The following is a 24823-nucleotide window of genomic DNA, read 5'->3' on the forward strand; positions in this document are numbered from 1 at the left end:
GCACGACATCAAGCTACTTCGATACCTGTCTGTCCGATATATCTGTGACCTGATGGTGGAAAACAAGAAGGTGAAGTTTGGCTTGAAGTGAGTCTGGTTTCATTTGTTTCTCTGCAGGCTTTGGGTTGTAGCTAGTAGCTTTTATATGGAATTGTTATCGGGCATGCACTCGGCAACCTGGGAGCAGTCTGTGGAAGAGTCCTGCAGCAGGATCAGTTAGTTGATGCTGTAAAGAGAACCCCAGGGTTTTAGGCCAGAGAAAGCCGTATCAATGGGTAAGACAACTGCTTTCGTCTGTCTTCTGCAGTCTGATTAGGATTCCTCTGTAAAGCTTGCGGTGATGTGACAAGTCACCCCTTCAGGAAAGGGGAGAGCAAAGGAGCCCTCTGCTTATGTGTAGGAACAGATAGAGGTATTTGTCCTTTCCAGAGGAAAGCTTTAGTATTTTGGGGCTATACCTGTTTATTTGGATGTGTTGAGTAAGTTCTGCCCCTGCTCACCCCTGAGTTGAGTCATTGTACAGGGAGATGTGCCAGGTAGCTTTTTGGGTGCTAGTCTCTCCATGAAAAATACTCTACAAATGTCTGCTGTTTTCCTCTTGTCCTGTGCAGTGTGACGTCTTCTGAGAAGGTGGACAAAGCTCAACGTTACGCCGATTTCACGCTTCTCTCCATCCCATATCCAGGTACAGGACTGATGTCCAGAGGGACTCCTGAGGGACAGGTGACAATCCGTTTCTGGGGACTGGGAACTACCTGTGTGTGTATGTGTGGTGAAATCGATGTGGCTGGCTGAACGTTTCCTATCCTCCCTCTGGAGAGAAGCTCTTTTAAACTGAGAACAGTGCGACGAATCTGGATGCTCTGGTGGTGTGAGTCAGCATTAGGCACTCTTTGAGGTGGCAAAACAATTTCTCAGCTGTTCTAATGAGCTCAAGTGCAACAAAAAAGTCCCAGAGGTGGAGCTGGGGTTAAAATGGCCTTTGACACCCCCGCAACTCCAAACTACTGCTTGATGCAAATACGTATCTTGCTCTCTGTTATATAAAACCCCAATTCTCAAGAGTATTTTCTAGTCCTAGTGTTCCAGAGCACCACTGTAAGATATTCTCAGTGCTTGCCAGAGCTGTTAACCTGAGCCTGCAATGTACGACTGAGATGCAGACCACTCCAGCCCATCTTCCTGGCTGTATTGGTCCCTGTGCCTAGCAACCATTGCTGGGTCACTTGCTGCACTCTTAAAGATGAGCTGAATATTGCTGCCTGCCTGCTGATGTCAGGCTCGGTGATAGGATTGGATGTGAGGCTGCCGTGCTTTAGGTCTGTCTGCAAGAAAGGACTCTTTCTCCCTTGTGCACAAAGAAAGGGAGAGGAAGGGGAAAAAAAAAAACAAAAAACCAAACAGCAAAACTCTTACGGATGATCCGAACCCAAACTTTTCCTTGTTTATTAGTTGTTGCCCATAAACATCTTGTCTTGTCTTTTTTTTTTTTTTTTTTCTTAAAGGGGTGTTTTTCCTTTCACACAGAAATCGGTGACAATTCAGAGAAGCTACATTAATGTTTCTATCTGGTTTGCCGTGCAGATTGCCAAGGTGTACAGAAATAAGAGTATTACTGGTTTCTGTGGTATGTGTCACAGGTATATGTTGCACCTGTATGCCTCATCAAACTTAGACTGTGGGAGAGGCAGTCTACACAGGTCTTTTGTAGCGTTTGTAAAGAGTGAGAAAGAAGTGATTCTATAGGGTTAAGCTGTGGAGTTGTTGCTTTATGGGGATCTGCATGTTGTATGCAATATTCAGTGATGGTCCTTCCTCTTCTGCCATCTGGGACAGCTGCTATCTTTTAGCAGCTCTTCACTGCCATGCTAGAGGTAAACCTTATAAAACTGGAAATTCCCCCTGCAGATGTTGCCTGATTTCAGCAGTGCTGGTCCAGAGGGAAATGTTGTTGTTCTGTTAGATCTAAGGCATACACATCTAAGGATCAGCAACCCCTCTAGTGACTGGCCAAGTGCCATGATGCATTCTTATTGATGTTTCCAGGTTTGCATAGAAAGAATTTCTATTTTGTAATTTGTCCGTGAAGTTATTCTGAGATCCTGTTGTCTTAGGTGAGCAAAGCAGTGTCCAGCATTACTGTCTAGGGTGAAAGACTTGTGTTAAGGTGGTATATCTGTAGAAGCTTTTGTGCTCTCCAGTGCAGAAACCTTCTTTTGCATTTGACTGGTAGTTGCCATTTGTAGATGCCAATACTTATTGCCATAATCCCCCATTCTTTGCTTTAAGCTATTGTTTAATTGGAGTTAAATCTCAACTGACAGATTGCTTCCTGACTGTGTGTTTTTGAGGGCTAGTCCTGTCATTGCACAAAGATATTTTTTTTTTTTTGCCATTGGAGTTACTTGTGACTTGCAGGGTAGGAAGTTCAGTGCCTGGCACAGGGGTGTCTTGGTAGTGTGGGCACCGTGGCGCCGCTGAGGCAAACACACTACATTGGGAGAGGTGTTTCTTGTAGCTTGCAGGCAGCTGCAGTGCTAGTGGTGCTGCTCAGCTGTGACTAAATGACTGCAGTTTGCAGCAGAGACTTCTAGTAGTTGTTTGAGAAGAATGGAGCCAAAGGACAAACTTCAAGAGGGGAGGGCTTGGGGGAAACCTTGGAAGTGGTTATGTACCTGCTTCCTTCAGATAGGGCAATTTGCGTGTTTGAAAGAGACTGAAATGTGAGAGAAATCACAGCTGCCTCTGACAGAGCCCTTTCTTGTTACCTGCAGCAGGATGCCCTGTGAAAGCTGGCTTTCCCCAGGGCTCTGCCAACATGTCCTTGCGCTGGTTCCTTCTCACTCAGCGTGCCAGGCTGGTGCCTTAGATCTGTGCAAAAGCCAGTGGCCCTGAAAAGCACAGCTCCTTGGTGAAACCTCTTGTTTGGGAAAGAATGAAATCAGTCCCTCAAACTCCTCATTTGCTGCGTGTTTGGAGTTTGCCCTTTGCTCTGTGAGTGTGTTCACTGCTGAGCGCTCTGGGTTGTTGCTGCTGGGAGGCCATGCTGCACACTGTACTGATGATTACTGCTCTTCTCTTCCCGCAGGCAGCAGTTTTGATTGGTTTGGTGCTCTGGAGCCTGGGGCTGCCAGCACTTCCAGTCCCGTGGGCACTTCAGTTTTTAAGATATCAGTTAGCTGAACGGTTGTTCATTATTTCTTTTTCTTGCAGGCTGTGAATTTTTTAAGGAGTACAAAGATCGGGATTATACAGCGGAAGGTCTCATATTTAACTGGAAACAGGTACATGGATATTACAAAATGGAGAACTGTGGGCTTTACTGGGGTAAAGTCTTGCCCCAAAGTTCCTGAGCGATGTTGTGTATGTCGTGTTCTTATTTCTGATCACAAGGAGGACGCCAATAGGGCAAACAAAGCAGATAGTGAATGTACTAGATTACTCATTTGTTGTAAAATTTGTATGTGAAATAAATGAATCATTATCCTGAAGTTCAGTATTCTTAACCTCTCATGGGAGGTATGGGTTACTCATGGTTTTGAATTTGCTATATTATTGATAGCCTCTGTTCTCAGTTCTGTCTTTGTATGCTGCCTCCTGCTGAGGGAGATGGTTGAGTGGAGCAGCCCTACAGTAATTCATAAACTCAACATGCCTTGTCCCTGACTTTAACTGTTGGGAGCACAGAAGAGCTCCTCTTGTTCACCAGTCCTTCTAAGAAGCTATGAGTTAATTCTTACCACTGCAGGTTTTTGTATTCAAAGATGCTTTGAGACACTTTCTTCTAGATATGCATTGTTTGGCATTTGTTTTTTCTGGAACTTACTGCCTTCAAGTCATGACTTTTCTCTGACCAATTGTGTTTGGGGTTTTTTTTCAGGATTACGTAGATGCTCCATTAAGTATCCCAGTCTCTCTGACCCAGTCTCTGAATATTGATTGGAGTGAGTACCAGGTGAGCAAAGGAGGCGTCTCTGTGGGAGGTCGGAGATTCACTCAGGAAGGGTCAGTAAAGATTTGAAGTCTGACTTGCTCCTGTTGCGGTAATCTGCCTCACTTCACACCATCCCAGTGGGAGTGGGGCTGCAGACTTGATTGTTCAGAATAGCGGTGGAAATCCTCTACCCAAAAGCTTCCTGGCTTGGTGTGTCCCGAGGCAGCCGACTGTAACGTCAAATCTTTTTCTGTAGCTTGCGCAAAGCATTCAATCCATTAGGGAGATATGTAGGTAACAAAGGTAAGGAACATGCCAGCAAATGGAAAGCAGTATTACTTGCTCGCAGTCTTAACTAGGCACATGCCTGCAGTGGCAGACTTCCTTGGCTATGGGGAATCTTGAGAGAGATCAGCCTTCCCTTATGTGAGCAGTAGCCAAGTGACTGTGTACCTTTTTCACGGGTGTGCAAGGTACCTGTCCTACGAGAGGAGAGCAGAAAACCATAATTCACCATACTATGCCAGCATTGCAAGTGATAATTGAACTCCTGTGTTTGCCCAAGTTTCGAGGTTTACCTCTGTTCATGCCAGGGAATATCACCTTATACTGCTGATTAGTGTGCTACATTTCACACATCAGTGGACCCGGTTTTGTGATGATTGACTGAGCGTGTGATGCTCCTATACTCTGTGGCTGGAAGCACCGCAGAAAGTAGTAGAGCTCCCCGTGCTGGGACAGAGTTTGTCAGTTAGTGATGTAAATAATGTTTAAGTGCCAGCATAAGCGGAATCATGGAAAAGTAGCTTGCAGTGTTGGGACCACAGCTTGTTTGTGGCTAGAAACTTTCTCACCAGAATACTGAGCAGCCAGTATTTTTATAAGGATATTAAAAATTGAAGAGGGTGTAATAAATAGATGCAGAAATGATCTGACGACTGGAGATGGTGCTTCACTTAAAGCTGAAGTTCTCAGTCTGGTTAGCTAATCACAAAGGTGATGGAGGGTTGACTTGATTAATGTGTAAGTACATTTGCAGGGAAAAAATACTAATTTGAAAGCACTCTTCAGTCTGGGGAAAAAAGCTGCACAGGAAGCAGTGTCTACACTCTGAAATCAGACCTTCAAATAAGGAAAAGCAGCATATTATTTTTGAGGATGATCTGTTGGAACATGCTGCTAACGGAGCGATGAGCTGTCACCCCTAGCTGAGGTGCTTTTCTGGGCAGGAACGTAGCCAAATGCAAGCTTCAGGCTGTATTTGGGGCAACTGCGTAAAACTTTGTGGTTTGTGTTATAGAGAGATCAGACTGGATGACTAGATGATTCCTTCTGGCATAAGCACAAGATTGGGTTGACTTGGGCAGACGAGAGACTTTGGAAGTATGTGTTTTTCTGCCCCAGGCTGAGTGTATTCCCCATCTCCCTACTCTTCAGTTGCTGTACAGGCTTCATGGCAGAGCAATATGTTCTTTGTCTGACAGTAGCCTTAGCACGCACGTGTGTACACATGCAAGCACACAGAAAGTGTTCTATTGCTGGTGGTTGGGTGTCACTTATACCACTAACGCTGTCACGATGAAACCTGTGTCACTCTCCTTGCCTTTTCCGTGGTAGTGCTATCCTATTTTCCTTGAGCTAGTTCTGGCTCTAATCAGACCACTGAAATTCCCTGCATCATCTCACGACACAGTGGTTGAGAGTGACATGCTTGAGCTTGTTCTGATGTTTTTCACCTGCATCTCTTGTGGTCCTGGAGCCCTTCTGTGGCACTGCTGCTACCTGGGTGTTACTGCAGAAGTCCAGTGCCTGTCTGGAGCAGCTGGGAGTGGGTCAGGCCTCTGCAGGCAGCCTGCTATGGCCATTTACCAGGGCCAGAATGTTTTGAGCAAAGTGCTTGGGTTGTGGGAACGGGCTGCTGACCTTGGCCTGCTCACCCCATCATGCTGCTTGCATCACATACACAGCTGGAACATGGCTGCTGAGCCATTCGGTAAAGTGCACACATGCGGGGGGCTGCAGAACTGGGTCAGTGCTCCGCAGGTGTTTGCTGGTTCACATTAGTCTCTCTGAGCATGGTCCGCTTGGAGCTTTGGGGCTGCAGGCAAGCAGGTTCTGTGCCAGCCATGCAGACAGGAGAGATGGCCTTTTATATTATTTTTTTTTATTTTTTTCCCTCCCTGGTCTGTTGTCCCAGAGTGCTTTGTGTAGAGGATGGGGGGCTTGATTAGAGCACCAAGGGAGTCTGTCACTCTGAGGAATGGCCTTGGGGTTATTTCTGCTTTCCTCTTGTTCTGGATAGAGAAGCCAAGAGTATGGTGGGCTCTGAACTGCAGAGCAGCCTTTTGCTGTGGGCCACCCTTACCGTCAACATTTCTCTTTCTGCAGAGCTGGGACCTTGTGCAACAGACACAGAACTACCTGAAGCTGCTGATCTCCATCATCAATAGTGATGGTAAGGCAAACTCCTTGCTCCCGGCAGTCTAACTGGAGCAGTTGCTGTCCCCAGAAGAACAGGTGGTGGTATTAGTACAATTCTATAGAGAGCTTCACTTCTCTCCCTTCAAAATGGGGTGATTGTCCTAGTGTCTCAGGGCTCCAGCTCCCCTCTTGGAGAGGGATTTGCTGATCCTTTGAAGATCCTATCTTCCCAAGAGCAGAGGGGTGTCTGAACACTGTACCTGAAGTTTTACTGCTTTAAAACTGAAGGGAAGAAACATTTGTTCCTCTGCTTGTTGACTGTCTCTTATTTTACTGGACATCCATGTTTTATGTCCTCAACCCAGGGTCTCGTTAGGTGCCTATTTAAGAGCCCCTTGCACCTTCTGTTGTCACAGCCACCCCAACTCCTCAAAGTGCGTGTATTGCTTTATGTTGGCATCCTCTAAGCACTGTGACTTTGTACCTAGCGCTGCTGGATAGATGGAGCCATGGCAACTACATGGCCAACTACAGATCCTCCTGCAGTAGTTGTGTTGGGACGCACTGCGAATTTTCTGGAGAGCATAGGAGTTGTGCCCTGTGTGTGCCTCTGCTCAATGTGTACCAGTAGGAAGGTTGGTGAGACTGAAAAAGTGTTCAGTTGGAACAGGTTTCTCTCTGATGTGGGGATAGATAGTGATAGTGGGTTGCAGCTGAGTAAGTGTATGTTCTGGGTAGCAAAGTGATGTTCATACCTAGTGACTTTGTGTCCTGAGCAGCTGTCAGGACCAGGACAGCACATCAGCTGGGGCTGCTGACAACCCAGGACACTCTGAGCAATTTGTTGGCTGCCGTATTCAAGACAAAATGTCTTGTCTTGGTGGCTGAGCTCTGCTCTTGAGCCTGGGCTGTGGGGGTGGAAGGTAGCTTGTCTCTACAGATTTGCCAGAAAGAAAAGTCATTGCTCTTGTTGCAACATCCTTTTTTTTTTTTTTTTTCTTCTCTTTCCTACCCCTGCCTGGAACAGATGACAGCGGGCTCCTGGTGCACTGTATATCTGGCTGGGATCGAACTCCTCTCTTCATCTCCTTATTGCGGCTCTCCTTATGGGCTGTGAGTACCTGCCTGACCTGCTCTGCTTCTGGGGGTGATTGCTTGGAGGGTCAGTGACTGTGTCACCAGGAAGTGGCAATGGAGCAGTTAATGTTCCTTTTGACTATCTTGGCTTCAGAGAGGGCATGGATTGGCTTTGATGTGGAGCCCACCATGCTGTTGTGGCTTTCATGTGGAGCCCAACATCAGGCATGGTGTTGCAGGCAGGTGGGCATCTTGGATCACCATGATGGTTTTCAATAGATCATGAATTCCTAAGTCCCGATCCCCAGGCCTGCTGCCTGAAGGGTGTTCTCATTTGCTTTGCAGGATGGGCTGATCCACACATCCCTGGAGCCGTCTGAGATCCTCTACCTGACAGTGGCCTATGACTGGTTTCTCTTTGGGTAGGCACATTAAGTTTTACTTGCATATGCATCGCTGCACAGCAGGTGCGAAGCTTTCAGGGGGTCATACTTGGTGTTTGCTCACAACCAAAGGTGGATGTCGGGGCAGCTCCCAATGACCTGTGACAAGGCATGAGGATGATGCCTTTTTTTACCTGGAGGCTCAGGCATCTGGCCATTCTTCACAGCTTGCGTTCTTCTGCTGATTCTGGCTTCCAGCGTGTGACTGAGCTTCCCTTGCTCTCTTTCCAGGCACATGTTAGCCGATCGACTCAGTAAAGGAGAAGAGGTGAGTGTCTGGCCTGGGGCCGTGGCTGAGCACTGCTTTTTGTTCTCAGGGTACTTGTTTACAGTAGCAGCATTCCCTGCCCGCTTCTGGTAATAGCGGTCTGGCTGGGATCTAAAAAGATTGTTCAGGTGCTGGAAATAGGAGGTGGGAGTCTTGCCCCAGTCGCTTCCTGATGCTTAAGTTGTGGGAATGCTTTCCTCTCAGGCTGCGGTTTGGTTGGTGGGTGTCAGTGCTGCCCATTTCCCTGCTGTGCCATTAGTGTTCAGGCCCCTGGTGAAAGGGTGCTAGGGCTTGCTGTTCTGCTTAGGAATGAGAAGGGATGCTTAAGGCGAGTGACTCCTGGGAGCTTGAAAATAAAGCTGTATAGTCTTGTGTGCATGTCCTGAGTGCCAGCCCTCCTGCCTGGGTGCTGCAGCTGCATGTGGCTTGCGTGTCATCACAGAGCAGCTTGTGCTGCTTCCAGTGTGTGTATTTGACGGGGTGTGTCTGTGGGTGCACAGATGGGTCTAGGAGGCAGTTAAGATTAGTGGAACTAATTCTGTTCAAATCTTTCAGTATTTAACAGCAAAAAAATGATTGCTCTGACAATAGTTGCAGTTCGCTGCAATATCATTTTTGGATAGAGATCAAGAGGTGGGGAGTACGGCTAACGCTGTTGCTAATCCCCTGCTCCCTGGATTTTCACCTCATTAGAGAATCCCCTGCCTCTGAACAGCATCACCCCCCTGCAGAACGCAGAGCCAGGACCCTGGTGTGTTTTCCATCTCTCAGGGGTCTAGGACCCCTGTGCTAGTGTCACTCTTCCCATTCTTTCCTTCCCCAGAGCTCCCCTGGTTCACACCTCACAGCTCTGCTCTGCTCCAGTGCCTGCTTGGCCAAGGGTGGAGTCGGTAGCTGGAACAGAAGAGGGGGTGCATGGCTGCCTCTAGCACTCCCTGCTCCCCACTGCAGGAGGAGAAGGGCTCTGGTCTGTGCAGGTAGATGGGGTGGCAGCGGCACAGCGAGGTGAATGCCGCAGGGCACAAGCTTGAGACCGCAGATGCTGCAGGTACGGCATGCTTCCAGATGTGATACAGCTGTGGTGCCAAGGTGGAGCATGTGACTCTAACCCTGCTGGGTTTGCTGCTTACCTGGGTGTTCAAGCAGCTGCTGGGGGCTGTTCCATTCTGCACTGATGGCAAAAGTACCTGCTGTGTGCTTGTGGTGTGTGTGCAAGACATTGATAAGGAGACTTGTCGCACACTGTCCTTTCTGGGCCTCCCTGTGGCAGGGAACAGAGTGTCAGTTTAACGTGTAAGAGAAGGCCCAGGATGCAATGGTGGCAGCCCATGGCGTATTGGAGGGTGGTAGCTGCAGATTTCTTGCTATCTCCTTCCCTCCAGCACCTCCTCATCAAGATAAGAGGCTGCATGGAGCCTTGGGTTCATTCCTGAACAGCTCTTCTCTCTCCCTTTGCTCAGATTTTCTTTTTCTGCTTCAATTTTCTGAAGCACATCACCTCTGAGGAGTTCTCTGCTGTGAAGTCGCAGAGGTAAGGAGCCTGTGCCTGCTGCTGCATGGGCTGCAGAGCCAGGGAGCTTGTTAGTGCTGTTCCTTTGGGGAGATGGAAGCCCTGGTGTCCTGGCCCAGTTTTCTTTAATTTATTCTGCACTCTGAAGGCTGCAAAATGGGGCCGAGGCTTGTGAGGTGCCACGTTTTGCTCTGAAAAACTGTCCATGCTGAAATGTGCTCTCTGCTTAATGACTGTCCGTGGCTGCTTTAGCACGAGTGAACCCAGAGATGTGTGCTCCGGCTCAAACAGGCTGCGCAGCAAGCTCCATCAGGCGCTGCTGGAGGGAGCCGGGTTGGCTGGTTTTTAACAGTCCGCTGAACATTAACCCCTTCCTATTTCAGGAGGGGCAGAAAGAAGCAAAGCCTACCCTGCCGGTTGTGAATAAGCACATGTCTGCCCGCAGCCTGTTTGCCAGTCTCTCAAAGCACGAGGGGTTTGGGCTGGGACTGTTACGAGGGTCGGATACTGCACACCAGCCCCATCCCCTCCCCTCTGCCCCTGCACCGCTAACTGCCCGCTGCTCTGACCTGCTGTGCGCTACGGAGATCTGGCTATGGCCAGCCTCCACGCAGCCCTGAAGCGTGACCGAGGTAACTTTTGTCTTTCCTCCCCCAGAAGAAAGAGTTTGCCACCTGGCTTCACCCTGGAAGAAATCTGCATGCTCAGTGAGTGCTGCTGCCGAGCGTTAGCACCCCTGGGTGCTGGTAATGGTTGATCGCTTGGGGGTTTGGGTTCCCAGCATCAAGGTGACTACAAATGGGTATGCTTCCCTTGGGGCCTCGAAAGAACGCGGCCCCAGGGTGCATGGGAAGTGTATTGCTTAAAGGGAGAGAAGGTGAGCAAGACCAAGCTGGCCTTCAGGTAGTTCTGTTTTCTTTTCTCTAGAGCAGAGAGACCGAGGCAGCACCACAAGTCTGAGCAGTGACTTCTCCCTGGGGATGGAAAGTTCTCCTGGAGCAGCTGGGAGCTTCACTTATGAAGCAGTGGAGCTGATGCCAGCAGGAGCACAGGCTCAAGCAGCATGGTGAGGACATAACCACTCAGTGGGCTGCAAAACAAAAACAATAGGCTCCGGGCACGGGAGAAAAGACATTTCTCAAGTCCCTTGCCCTCCAGGTCTGCTCTCTGTGGCATGGGTTCCTTACACTGGAGGGAGGAATTTGGCTGTCGGAGGCTTTGCTGCAACTTGTGCTACAGAACTTCTGCACCAAAAACTGGAGACCATAACATGTTAATGACTGTGTCAGGTTTTTGTGAGGATGCTCCTGAAGTTTGTCCGCTGATGAGAGTAAAGCAGCTTTGTTTCATTTTCACCATCTTAGCTGTTCAACTTCATCTAGAAAGGATTTCATTACTCTTAAAAGATGGTTCCAAACTGCCAAAAAAAATTACATTTGGCAGCAGCCTTCACAGCGAAAAGTGGAGACAAAGTTTAGCTGCCCTAAAATTAAGCTTAATCAGCATATGAAAGAGATTATACAGGGGAGTGTCTGCAGTTAGTGGAAGGTGGGCTGGGTGGCCAAGAATCCCCTCTAAGCTTTAGCCCCTCTAATAGCACAAGGTGTAGGAGCTGAAAGCAGGTTGCTGTCTGCAGCACTGCTTAGAGATAATTCTTGGGGGAGAATATGAAATTCTCAGTGCTCCCTATTGATAGAGGGTCACACAGGACCCGCCTGGGGATAGAGGTGGCTGTCTGGAAGTGGGGACTGGGGAAGGTGTCTGGTGACTGCTGCTCTGGGACGGGTGTTGTGCTTGCTTCTGGAGTTTCTGGTGCTGTTTGGGGATTTTGGAACCTTTCTGGAGGGTTGCCCCTCTCAGTTTAATTTTTCTCTCCTCTCCCTCAGCACACGTGAAAATGCTATTTTATATTGCAATTATTTTAAATTAAATCTGGGTTGTGCTGGAGGCAGTTGAAGTCCTCTGGGACTGAGCCTGCAGCCATGCTAGTGGCAGCAGCCTTTCTAAAGCACATTGTGATTCAATTTATAAAATGCTGAAGAGGGGAAGAGAGAATCTTCCCGCAGAATCACAAAATGGAGATGGAGAGCACCGAACTGCGTTTGCCAAGTGAGCAGCACAGAGTCCTCTAACACACAACACCTGCCTATCCCCAGCAAAGTGACTGCAGCAAGTAGAGAACAACTTACCACTTGCATGGCTACAGGGTGGTAAACTGGAAGCATTTACGTTGCTCTGAGTGCTCAGGAGATACAGACTAGATCCTGCAGCATGAAACCAACATGTGATCTTCATAAGATGTGAAGTGGCCGGAGCATGTTGGAAGAGATCTGCTGCACTTGTGTGTCTCAGGGCTTGATTTTTGTGACGCGTTTTCTAACTCTGGTTTGCTTTCATTCCTGCTGGAGACATCAGATTGTGGTGGGTTTAGCTGCTGCTACCACAGTGATGGTTTGGGCCCATGCTGTGGGCATGAGCTTGGGGAAGGGAAGGTTGTGAGCCTTGCCATGACTGCTTAGCGAGGGCAGTGGTCACAGATACCTTGCTGCGGGCTGTTGTGGTTGTGTAGTCTGGAGAACAGGTAGGGCTTGCTACAAGCTGGACTGTGCATAGTGTGAGTGGGGAGAGGAGGGCATGTGCTTCATTGTGTTGTCCTGAAAACAGGTGGCCTCGAGGTCTCCTTGCAGGGAGAGGCATTTGGTTTTTAGCTGTACAGGCTTGTTTCTGCAGGCTGTGCTTGGAGATGTTGGCAGCTATGATAACATGAGATGAATAATGCTTGAGAGAGGCTGTGGTGTGATGTTTGAGGGTGGACACACTTCAAGAAGTGAAGAGAGGATATCATGCTTCCCACTGTACAATGAGCCTGTCTTTAGCTGCACTTGCTGACAGTGCTTGAGATCTCAGTCAAAGCTGAGGTGCCCTTCCAGATTCCAGGGAGAACAGCATCTTTTTTTCCCCTTGAGTTTGTTTGCTTTAGACTTTTCCTTTTTACTTGTGTACATAGAGAGGTCTTTGTCCAATTCACTGTAGTTTTGGAAGGCGAAAAATTCTTGATGCTCTTCCAGAGAAAAACAAAACAAAACAATGTAAGAAAGAAAATCTTCTGAACGTAGAGCAGCAATGACGTGAATTAGTCACACATATGTGTGCCTGTTCGGCATGTAGCTGGATGGTATTGTGAGCTTAGGCCCAATGCAGCAATGGACAGTGAATCACACCCGTCTGAATGTGCTGGCTAGAAAAGAAGCCAGAGCAGTTCTGGGCTGTCAGCACAGACAGGGAGAGGGCTGAAACGCACCTACATCTGGAGTGATTGTCAGCTCTGAGCACGTGGTCCGAAGTGTGGTCAGTGGTGCCTGAAGGGAATCGCCTAAAGGGAAAATAACACTGGTGATGTGTCCCTGTCACCCTCATCAGCGTGCACAAACACCCACCTGGGCTGAGCTCCTCGGCTGATACACTCTGTAGAGTTTAGAGCAGATTGAAATGGTCTTTCCCTGCTGGGAGGCCCCTTGCTTGAGGCATTTTTACAGCTAGACTAAACAAAGCAATCGCTGTATGTGTGTGGGCTGATGCATTCTCCTGTCTCTGATTTCCAGGTCACGTGGATGGTGATCTATAAAAGAATGGGCCAAGATGGGTTGAGCTCAGTGTACCACCCGTGACTCATGGTTCTTTGGGAGGGAGGAGGGCAAGTTCTGTGGGAACAAGAGCTTATAGCTGCTGGGGTAAAATCCAGCCTGCTGTGGAAAGGCTTCCTACTTGCAGTATATGGGAAAGCCGGTATTCTCACCCAAGTCCTCCATCCCACAGGAGGAAGAGTTGTGCATCGTCACCACAAGCCGTGCTCTGGAGCAGGGCACAGCAGGCTGAAGACAGACTGCCTTCCACGGGGATGGTCGAAGTCAAGTCCTCCAGCTCCTCCTCATCAACCCATTCTGATAACTTCCTGAGGATCGGAAGCAGCCCACTGGAAGTGCCCAGATCCAGGTGAGATGGGACAGAGTAGAGTATTTCTCAGCAAAGCAAGTGTCTGGTCAAGGGAGTGCAGGGCTGCACTTGTGTGGCTTTGAGAACCCTGGAGCACATGGGTTTGCATCTACAGACGGGCCTCAGGTGGCCTGTTAGTCTCTAGCCTGACCTTGTGTAAAATGCTGGCCGTTAAACACAGAAACTCCTGCCTCAGCCCATTTAGAGTGAGGAACTGTGCCCATAACAGCTGGGTGTCTGTTCTGCCTGTCCTCAGCGCATGCCTCAACTCCACAAGCTCTGGCATCTCTGCATCCTGCATGCTTGGAGCTCATAGCACTTTCTCTCTCAAATGCTGAAATGGCTGTGTTGGGGGGGGGGGATGAAGCCTTTCAGACCAAGCAGACCTCACTCTGCATCTGTCCTGTCCCCATTTCCACCTGCTGACCTTCCTGACACTGCAGGGTGGAAAAACTCTGGGTGCTGGTGACAAGCGGAGGTAGACTCCGCTGCGAGCAAGCTGTGAGCACTGTGCTGGGGCAAAGGATTTTGCATGGAAGGCTGTGTGTTCCCGTTGTGCAACCAGGGAATGGGGACCATGGACCTGAGCTTAATCTCATGCCATAACAAAGGATATTCTGGCACCCTTCTGGAGTCTGATGCTGTGGTAGGGCAAAGCAGAGCAGTGAGCTAGGCTGGGGAAGAAAGAACAGAGCCTGTGGAGCAAACACCATGTGTTTAGGCCGACAGGGGATAAAGAGGCTCTTAGATAAGAGGTTGCTGTTAACAGCATCAAACGCTTGTGTAGTCTCCACAGGTTTTCTGATGAGGCTTTTTCTAGTGATTCCCTTCAGAAACAGCCATCAGCCAAATTTTAGTACTTTCATCACACATGGAAAATAAAATGACAAACAAGTAAACCATTGAAAATTTATAAGACTTTCTTACTGAGTTTCTTGATTCCAGAGAATAATCGCTGTCTGACAGTTTTCATAAATGATGTGAACTGTTCTCCCCCGGGAAAGAGATCAATAGGGTGTTTCTGAGTTGTTGCTGGGGCCCACCTCTACATTCTCTGTCAGATGAAACAATTCTCCCAAGAAGAGGACAAAATATGGAAGAAAAAGCAGCTTGTCTTGGGGACTGCTTTTGTCCACGACGGTAATGCCACAGTTCCTATGTGTGGTCTCCTGCCATTCCCAAGACCTGACAGGCTGTTCAGCGCTGGGCTGGCAGCAGGCTCGCAGCAGTGCTGTGGAAGAAGCTTCAACCGGACTCTGCTCTGCGAGAGCAAAGAGGAGAGACAGAGTAGGCAGAACAGCACTGCAGGAAGGGGCTGAGCACACAGTCCCTGGGATTTGCATTTCAGGGGCTCAGAGTTTGTAAAGCCAGCAATTATCTTTCCTCTGGCTGTGTCTGGATGAGGTGTCTATAAGCTTTTGGATTATTAGTGCCCGGTGGTGTCAGGTGTTCAGAACAGGCACCCCAAGGGCTTAAGGCAGCAGGCAAGCATGGTGAGGAAATTTGTAACTGCCAGGCCAGAGTCCCTGGGGATGGCTTTTCCCTGTGCCCAATAAATAACCTGAGAAGGAGTTGCAGTATTCTGTCATTGTAAGAGGTAAACGTTCTGTGAATCCCACTATAAACATTTCTTTCTGACGTTTATGATAGCTTCTACCGTGGCACAAAGCCTTTATAACCCTTCAGCGTAGCAAAGTGTCACCAGCCCACCCCCAGTCCCTGTTAACTTTTGTGAACAAGGCAGCCTGAAGGGCTGGGCTGTGGAAAGAAAGTACGTGAGGGGGGAACCGGGGATAGAAGGAGAGCAAACCCCGTGCACAGCCTGAAACCAAGAGGACAGGAGAAGAGAATTAGTTGTGAGGCCAAAACAGTGGAGTCAGCTGCACGCAAAGATGGTTAGCCTGCTACACTCGTTCTGGCTGGAGACTGTACACCTGTATGCTCTCCATCTCTGGTTCCACCTGGATTTCCTCTGCTCCTCTTGGTGTTCAGGCTGGAGGAAATAAGCCAAGAGACCCTGCAGGGAGTGGGTGAAATTGTCAAGGCAATGGTCAAATCAAGCTTCTCTTTCAAACCAAGTCTTCTGGCACGTTCATGCTCCTTTGCCTCCTAGTCCATTGCCAAATCAGCCAGACTGTGGTCTCTGCCCTGTCTGCCTTCCCTGGGGTAACACTGCTAACAGCTCTGCTAGCTAAGGACTCGAGCGATGCATTGCCTTGTCAGATGCTGGCGTGGCTTGCACTTTTTGGGGCCTGAACACGGTACATTTTGTCTCCAGAGAAAGGGTTTCTATCACTCCACTTGGCTTTGGTCTCCCTGCTCGGACCATGTTAGTCTGAATTTGTCTGATGAGCTCCATGCAGGGAATGGATATGACAGTACCTTCAGCCACCATTTTCCATCCTGAAGGAAAGGAGTCGTCCTGTCTTGGGTGGAGAAGGAGTGTGTCTGCGATAGAAGGAAGAGGTAAATTCTCTCCCTTCACCCCCTGAAAAAGGTGGGACAAGAACGGAAAGGCTGGAGCACAAAGACCCATCATGGTGCCAAAAATACCTTTATCTCTATGGTGCTGCTGGAAGGTTAACACTCAAGGCTCTTAAGATGAAGAAACTACTGTACTTGACTTCCTAATCTTCTGGTTGTGTGGCCATAGCAACAAAACACTTAACCGCTGCAGCAGCAGTTGAGGAAAAATGGTTGCTTGTGAAATGCCAGCAGGCACCCTTCAGGTAGTTCACATAAACAGCCCAGTCCACGCACTGGCAGGGAGCGGAGCTCCAGAGGGAACGGGGAGGCAAGCCGGCAGAGAAAGATGAGCAGGGCCTGGGAGGGGAATTGGGGTGTCCTAAAGAAAAGAGTCACAGATGCCAACTCAGCTGGTGGGAGCCAAGCCCCTCTCCTGGCTGGGCCAGGTCAGCAGTCTGCTGCTTCCATCGCCTCACCAGCCCATCTTCTGAGTTCTGCTCTGATCTAGAGGTCCTGGGTACCCGTAAATCCTGGGATGGTTCTTGTTAGGCAAAGCAATACAAAGGCAAATTCCTAGCAGTTTTTTCCAGCTTATCCCAACGTGATGGTAAGATCACATCTGCTGAGGGCAAACATGCGTAAAGACACTGCATAGATTATCTGCAGGATAGAACAAGGTGCTTCTTGTTCTCCAAACGGAGCTCTGAGCATGGCAGATAGCATGCATTGACTGGAAATCCCTGTGTGCGAGTGGGTAGCAGCTTGCAAACTATGTATGTTCTGTGTTTGCATTTGACACTAATAGTCTAAGTGTCCCATGACACTGCAGAAAAGCCCTGTATCTGTGTCAGGGATTTAGCGTGTGTGCACATTGCACTAATGTGGATTAGCAGCTGGATAATCTTTGGTTGAATGTGCTTTTGCTAAGTCAATTAAACAAAACCCAAAGTACTGAGATCTGAAGAGTCGAGATCTGCAGGAGTTAAATCGTGGAGGATCTGCTTTGGTCAACAGCAACAGAGAACACTTACTTATAGGGCTGAGGTGGTTCAGCTGTGGGTCTAGAGGGAGTGCAGTCAGCACAGAGAGGGACAGAGAAGCTGCTGTCCCTTGGCTTTGGGTGTTTTGTTGATAGTGATAAGACTGCGTGCGCACTATGTGTCTTGCTCCATACAGCCACCTGGCTTGGAAGCTCTATGTGCAATGTGACAACTTGGGATAGTGACCGCAGCAGGGCAGGAATTGTTTTCAGGAATGTTTTCTGGAATTATTGCACGACTATGCCACAAAATCAGCTTGCTGGCTGACACATGACTGTGCTGCAATCAAAACCAGTTGTGCTCGCAGAGGACTGGCTGCTCAGGCTGTTACGGCACTAACACAGCCTGTAGATAGCTGCCTGGGATTCAGCCAGGGCTCTCGGTGCAGCTCTCTGCCAAGTACTGCTTGCCAACATTTCCCACGCAAAGGTGGGAAGGGCTGCCCTTTACTCCAGGTTGCCACAGTCTGCCTGTGCGTACGGTACCTACTTAACGCTTCAATTTGAGGCACAGACCATATGCTGGCAAATGAGCTGCTTCCCAAATGGTCCTAGGTGTGTAGAAATATGGCAGGTAAGCGGGGGCAGCGCAGGGCAGGATGAGAGCGTAGCTGTTGGCACTTGGCACTCGTTTCAGTTATGTATTAAGAAAGGGAAGGATCTCTGACTGTTGCTCTGCCTCCGGTATTGGCTCTTCTCTGGTAGGCAAGTGTCCATGTGCTCTGAAATACTCTGTCTTGTGCAGCGTGTTGCATGGGAAGCGCTGACCTAATTAAAAGGAACTGTTCCAGGCTGGGAGTTGCCAGTTTATGGCCTGCTAGAGGTCCCTCCTTGTGTGAAGGAACAGCTTGCAGCTCATCTCTGTTTTGATAATCTAATTTTGTTAATCTTGCACTTTTGAGGGAGTTTCTTCCCACTCGTGGACGTGAAGAGGTGGGTGTGTGAAGCTCACTTTCATTCTCTTTCTGTCTGCCATTAGATGTCTGTGGCAGAGACAGCGACTTGAAAACTTGCTCTATCTCATCTTCCCTAACCATGTCAGCTCTGCCGTAGCTGTCCGGCTGCTTCCCAAGACCCTCTGCGCTGCCCTCACAGCTAGCCAGCCTCTAGCATGACTGTAAAGTGTTGCAAACATGCTGTTCTCACAGGCTTGGGGACTGGTCCTGGTGTCCCAGCAGCCCCAACTTGCTCTGGGGGCCTCACTGAAGCCCTTTTTGGGCCTCCGCAGCAAGACTTTACAAGGAGTCTTCAGGGGGAGAAATATCAGGAAGACTTTCACCTCTAGCATTGACTGGATTGCACTGGGATACAGTCACCCTAGAGATCTGGTCTTGGTCTCAAGCCAAGCTCAGCTTTGAAGAAGCTCTGCTGCCCTTGCAGTGCAAACACAAGATTTCCCGTGCTATGCCTTTCTCGCCTGTCTCACCCAGCCTTGGCCCCTGCTGTCTCTCGAGGCTGTTCGAGATGCTTGTTGGTTGTGACACTTCCACAGGAGCCTCTCTTGAGAAGGCGTTGGGGATAGAGGGTAAAGTCTGCCACGATATCCTAGCTCTGCTGGCGAGGCTCAGATATCTAAGCCAGGAGAGGGATGACCTGGACTCACTGCAGAGTCAATCAGTTTATTCAATTAATCGACAAGTGTTTATTCTGCTGCCTGGAGGCAAGACACAGAACTGGCTGCCTTGAACTCCTAGACTCCTGTGCTATTAGGTTAGATGTAACTTGACTAAGTTTGCACAGTTGCTTGAGAGGGTCAGGGACTCCAGGAAGAGTTAGAGGGCTAAAGAGCCACTGAGAGTCAGTCTTGTGGGAGGTACATAATGCTCTTATCAGCCTGTCCAAGAAAAGAGTCAAGAGGTGACTTGATCCACCTCCAAGAGGTGGTGTAAGATCAGTCTGATCTTAGCTGACAAGCATAGAAGAGGACCAGCAGCTGGAAGCTGAGGCTGCACACCCAAAGCAGGAAGCAATTTTCTGCTTACCTTCTTTAGCATGGACTTATCTGACCGGTGTGCTTGATCATACTGGGCAGAGGGACATTTTTCTGGCCCTGGGGCCCTGGATCACGTTTTACTCCTTTGCTTGCCACATAGGCAGTGTCTCCTGGTCAGGCTCCTGATAATACTCTCCCTTTGTGAGAACTGCAGAGCTCTGCTCAGTTCTCTTCGCCTTCACTTGGAGACCTTGCCATAACCCAAGCCCTCCTTTGCCATCCAGACTTGCCCTCTTGAAAACCTTTGTTTCTGCCTGGCCCCAAACCTATCCTCTGTTCGACAACTCATTACTGTTCTGACAGAATCATGTCCCTGTCTACTTTTCAGCCCAAGCTCATTGCCCAGAGACCTCTTTACTGCTTTAGCTCAAATTCCTGTCACTGCATGTGACACTTCTGTTTTTCTTGTCTGGCTGTGCTGTACTCTCAGGGAGGTGACATCCTCCTCTTCCCTCTGCGCTGAGGCAGTGTTCCTCTATGCTTCTCCCTGGCCTCCTGCACTGCTCCCACTGTGCTTCCAGCATGGCACCATACTCTGGGCCCAAACGCCCTGCCTGCTCTCCTCCATCGTGCTGACTTCCTTGGCTTTGTCTTCCAAAGGCAAGGAGAGGTGTAGATGTCACTGAACAGCTGCTCCCTTTGCCTTACGAATTCCTTGCATCCCAGGGAAGGTTATTGCTGTCTGATCTCCAAAAGGTCTTTCTAAGAGTATATGCTGCAGTTCCACTTTCAATGAAGTGTCCTCATTCTCACTACGGTGTTCCGTGCTCTAGGAAAACCAGCTTTTTGAAAGAAGGGGTTCTCCTAATACTTAACACTAGCAGCACCTCTCTGAACCTCACTCCTCAGTTCATCGAGCAGCCAGAGAACAGGAGCTATCCACGGCAGGTGAAGCTCTGCTCTTCCTGTTTTCTGCTGTGATGCCTTTCCAGACCCTGAACTTCCAAACAATGGCGTTACCCCCAAACGGCAGCTGCGGGAACGTCAGCACTGTGACGGGATGCTGACATGCAAGGACCTGTGTGACTTCCCCTTCTCCACTTGTGCAGCCAGCTCAGGACAACGTTTCAGACTTCTCAAACTCGGCCATATTGATCAGACTAGTTAAATGGCAGGCTTGGAATTAGATCGAGATTGCAAATAGGTTTCCTGTTGTGCATCTCCCCCCACCCTTGCCTTCCAGTCTCGCTGAAGTCCTCCGTGCTGTGGGAGATCCTGTCTTTCTGGCTCTTCTCCTGGTCTCTTGGGGAGCAGCTGCAGTGCACCACTGCTATTCTTAGCTGTGAAGACAGCGTGCAGGTACCTGGCCCAGCAGAGCTGGAGCTGGTGCACTGCTATCTGCCCAGCAGATCTCAGATAAATTATCCAGAAGATCTTGGTAGTGTGTAATTGAGTAGCTCTGCCACAGGCTGTGCTTCCAGCTATGTACGCTCTGCTGTGCAGCAGGGCACAGTAATTGCTTGCTCCCCAGAAACCAAGAGCTCTGGGTTCGTCTCAAGTGATTGTGCCCTCTTCTCTCAGATTTTGGAGGGACTCCTCAGATTCATTTACCAGATTTCATGCTTCCTCCTTTCCTGGTGGGAGGTTGCATACATCAAACAATTATCCTCCCTTGGCTATTTTTCCTATTCTAAAGCAGTTTTGCCACCTGATTTCTGGTGCAGTCCATTATTCTAACACAGGAATTGAAAGTTCTTCAGATGCTGGGGGGAGGCCCTGGGGACATCTTGAGCAGTGCCTGGCTCTGTTCAGATCTGGTGTTAATACTTCAGGAGGAGCGATCTGCTTTCTAATGGCTTCTGGACGAACGATCTTCCTCGGCACTAACCAAGCCACAAGCTTGATTCTCCATCAGGCCTTGCTGCTGCTGCAGGATGTGCTACCAGCTACAAGAAGCAACCAGGGGGATGCCCCTTGTACAGCACGATGTCCACATCTGTGAGAGATTTGGGGCAGGACGTGCCGTTGCATCTCACTAATGGCTTTCACAGTTCTGCATGGCCATCTGCTTCTTGCTGGCTCTATCCTGTCCGGCTCCCGGTGCGCTCTTGCTGCTTTGTCGGCCCCGGCCAGCTTGGCTTTCCCCTTGCTTTCAAAGGAAAGGTTTGGCCTGGAGCCCGGCCAGAGCCGCGTGTTGCACCCTGGTCCCCGAGTGTCAAAGCTGCTGGCACAGGTGCCGCTGGCAGTCGGCCCGGCAGGTCTCTGGCACCAGCGATAGTGAAAGGCACGTGGCTGAATGACCTGACTGATCGCGCCGTCTCCCTCTCTCTCTGCCCCAGATCGGCGGACCATTCTCTGCCCGGATCTTCCGTTTCCACAGACTTTGGCAGCTGGCAGATGGTGACAGGGTGTGGCAGTATTCGGGAGCAGGCAATCCTGAGCGCAGACGCCTCTCTCCCTTGCAGCTTCCCGGATGAGTTCCCTAGCACTTGCCTGTAAGTGTGTTAAACGCAGGATCTCTCCTTGGGTTTGTCGGCTGGCGGCGAGCGCTGGAACTTTATCACCCTGGCACTTTCGAAGAAGCCTGGGAGCCCATAACAAGCTGTCCCATCTTCCCTTCTTTGGTGCTTTCTGTCCACAAATTCGGTCACTGAGTGCTCTTTGCTTATGCTGAACTCAGAAAGAAACCGGCATCTTCTCTGCCTTATGACAGGGGGGGCACTTTGCTTTCTGTAGGAAGAAGAGGCTTTTCTCTCTTCCCTGAAGACACTGAATTTGGGCATAATTGAGTGCATTTGAGGATGCATGCTTGTCAGGACAGGACTGGTAACCCAGATTTTCTTGCTTTTGGATCTTGCTCGTCTCCATCTCCCTGCTGGGGTCAGATCCTTACTGCAGTAAGAGAGAGGCTTTCCTTCTATCGCCCTAATTTTTGTCTGACCACACGCAGCATCATTTGCAAGTGCTGCGTCTGGCCAGCGCGGAGCAGCAGACACACTGCATCCTGCTGCATCCTGCCATGTAGAATGGCTGGGAGGCAAATGTTCCTCCCCATACAGAAAGCTGCCTCTGTGGAAGCTTGAAAGACAGGAGATGCGCTTTAATTGCCGTTAGAGGAGAACCTTGGCTTGTGCCTTCAGGCTGCAGATTCTCAATCAAGAAACTGAAATGGCAGATCAGGGGCTGCCGGTAGCTAGCTGTGCTAGAGTTGCGCTGCCAAACGCTTGCGGTCCCTTACTCAGATCCGAGTACGTGTTTTGGAGGCAGAGGGCAAGTGCCATGAAAACCAACATCTCCTATGAGACAGGATAGCTTCCCTGGCTCACTTTCTCATGTGGCTGTGTGCTGTGCTGCTGAGCAGAGCAGCTGCCCCCAAATTATGGCGAAGCTACAAGAGCCATGAATTGGCAGATCAAAAAATCAGGAGAGATGTCAGACATGGCCTGGCTGGGATTTGCTCTCCTCCTTTCATGAGGACACGCTGAGCTGCTCCTGCAGTTGGTTGGAGATGGGTGAGGCAGCAGAAGGGACTGAAGGATGGACATCTGAATTAATGGCCGCTTTACTGTCCCCTGAACCTGGCTGTGCTTGGTGGCTGCTGATCACCAGCGAGTTGTTACTGCCCTTGGAGCTGGATCTAATGTCAGAATAGGGAGTTCGGTAGAGAAATGTGGATTGAAGTTGAGCTCTGAGTTGGCCTGTGCTGAGACAGTAGGCTCATGCGGTTTGGAGTCTGGCTGCGTGAGACAGGCGGGTTCAAAAAAAAGGGGAACAGTGGTGGTGCTTCTCCCTTGGGTGTGCAGCAGATGCTGCGAGTGCTTTGGCTTTTTCAGCTCTTCATTGGAGCTGCGGGGTGCTCAGGGGCTGGGGGACACTCGATTGTGGGTGCTGGGGACCAGGCACTGTTTGGAAGGGATGAAGAGTTCCCAAGGATGTTGTGTTGAGCTTGACCCAGGGCCTCCACTCTCTCTCTGCTCTGCATCAGCTCTGTTTGCTCAGGAGCCCATTGTGGTTCTATCCTAGTTTTTCGCAGCCCAGCACAGTATGAGTTTTTGGAAAATTAAATTCCATTTAAGTTCCCACTTTACATCTCAGCTGGCAGCAGCTCGGTGAAGGTACGCTTTTTCACAGCCTACTTCTTGTGCTTGTGTGGGGCTTGTCAGGGCTTACTTCGAGGTGGGGCTTTGACAGCCTCCTCTCATCCTGCACCCCAAGCTGCAGACGAGCGGGCAGGCTGTAGGAAGTGTAGCAGGGCAGAGCGCCATGGATTTGGCAAGGAAGCATGACCTGCCTCCCTGGTTGAACTGATTGGAGTGAAATGGTGCAGCCGGTGTGCAGGGCTTGGTGTGGTGCCGTGGAGAGTGGCTTGACCCCGTGCCTTGGAGTGTCTCGCTCCATGAAACATTAAATTGAAACATTGAAATACAAAAACTGCCCCGTAAAGAGGTGCAAGAGGCAGAAGAGACGGGGACGCTTACCTCTGTGTGTGACATTTAAGCTCAGTGTACTTGGGTGCAAGGTAGTCCTGCTTTCATACAGCTTATTTTTAATGCTAGCAGGTTTGCGAGTTCCACGTCCTAATTAGGTTGCCAAAAAAGCATCTTTTTAATGTGTTTAGATATGTTGCCTTTTTTCCTTCGCCCTCTGGCTTCTCTTTATTATCAGACACTGTAAACAGCGGCCTGGTTGGCTGCCTCGGCATCGCTTGCTGTTTATAGGCCTCCCACCATATCCTCTTGCTGCTGTTTCCGGACCGAAGCTGTTGGCTGTGGGTGGTTAACACTTCCATTCAAATGAGCTGTGCCAATTTATAGCCAGCCCAGGCGCTGGAGAGATTAAAGAGAATTTTTTATGGGGAAGGTTCGCGCTGTGCCCTTGGAGTGACCTTTGAGGAATGTCTTGTTCTCTCTGGGAACTACCGGCACGTCGCAGAAGCACCGCAGCAAGGACCGATTCAGGCCGGAGCGCTTGGAACAGCTGCCTCTGAACCTTACTCTTGCTTTCCCCTGCTCCCTCAGTGGAAATACTGCCTTCCCTCTGCTCTCTTCCCCCCCACCTCTACCAGGTGCGTGGATCAGCTGGAGCGGAGAGCAGGACCCGGGGGAAGCCATGCCCTACTCTGCCGGCAGCCCTCCTGCTTGCAGAGAGCAGCCGTGCCGGGGAGCAGAAGTAAAACGCCGCTCAGCTCTCCTCTTTCCATGGCTGGAGCGCTCCTTGGGGCTTTTGTCACCTTGCCTGCCCCCTCTCATCCCCCCCTTCACTAAAGCTGTCTGTGCTGGCACAACCATGAGAGGCTGAGGCCGGTGGAAGCGAGGGATGGTCGCAAATAGGTTGGAAGCGACTGTCCAGGCACGGCACATGTGGACAAGCTCCATCTGGGAACGTTGTGTGAGGAGGGGAGGGAGCTGGCACAGGGGCTGACGTCAGCCAGTACCCGCTTGGCGAAAGCAGCGCTTTCTGTATGAACCGCGGCCTCGTAAGCAGCGTGGTGGTGGGAGAAACTGGGGGGGAGGTTGGGTTGGGTTGGGTTGGGTTGGGTTGGGCAAGGAGGCAGTGGCACCAGCTGCTCTAGCCAGAGCCGATGGCTGTGCTGGTGCTGTGGGCAGAGCTCCAGCCCTGCTGCCAGCCTCCTGGCTGGAGCGAGACCTGGGATGGGCAGAGGGGTGGCTGCAGTCCCTGACCTACCCCTGCTCTCTCCTAGGCTGGTGTCGGCGAGCGACCGTGAGTCCCGGCTGGAAG

General features: G+C 50.0%; 1 protein-coding gene across 1 annotated transcript in view; it reads left to right on the top strand.

The window, feature by feature from the left end:
* The window catches only part of MTMR14 (myotubularin related protein 14), a gene marked incomplete at its 3' end in the record, with an annotated part of 43351 nt that extends 18532 nt beyond the window's left edge, over positions 1–24819 (top strand). Inside the window, exons 6-19 of the mRNA XM_009889896.1 lie at positions 1–87; positions 612–685; positions 3214–3284; positions 3881–3955; positions 6323–6389; positions 7383–7468; positions 7778–7854; positions 8107–8143; positions 9604–9674; positions 10311–10360; positions 10581–10719; positions 13470–13646; positions 21424–21579; positions 24786–24819. Coding sequence (XP_009888198.1) covers positions 1–87; positions 612–685; positions 3214–3284; positions 3881–3955; positions 6323–6389; positions 7383–7468; positions 7778–7854; positions 8107–8143; positions 9604–9674; positions 10311–10360; positions 10581–10719; positions 13470–13646; positions 21424–21579; positions 24786–24819 — 1201 coding nt within the window. The remainder of the gene's footprint in view (positions 88–611; positions 686–3213; positions 3285–3880; positions 3956–6322; positions 6390–7382; positions 7469–7777; positions 7855–8106; positions 8144–9603; positions 9675–10310; positions 10361–10580; positions 10720–13469; positions 13647–21423; positions 21580–24785) is intronic.
* Positions 24820–24823: the final 4 nt, after the last annotated feature.

This window comes from Charadrius vociferus, unplaced genomic scaffold (genome assembly GCF_000708025.1).
Source record: "Charadrius vociferus isolate BGI_N301 unplaced genomic scaffold, ASM70802v2 scaffold257, whole genome shotgun sequence".
NCBI classification, from domain to species: domain Eukaryota; kingdom Metazoa; phylum Chordata; class Aves; order Charadriiformes; family Charadriidae; genus Charadrius; species Charadrius vociferus.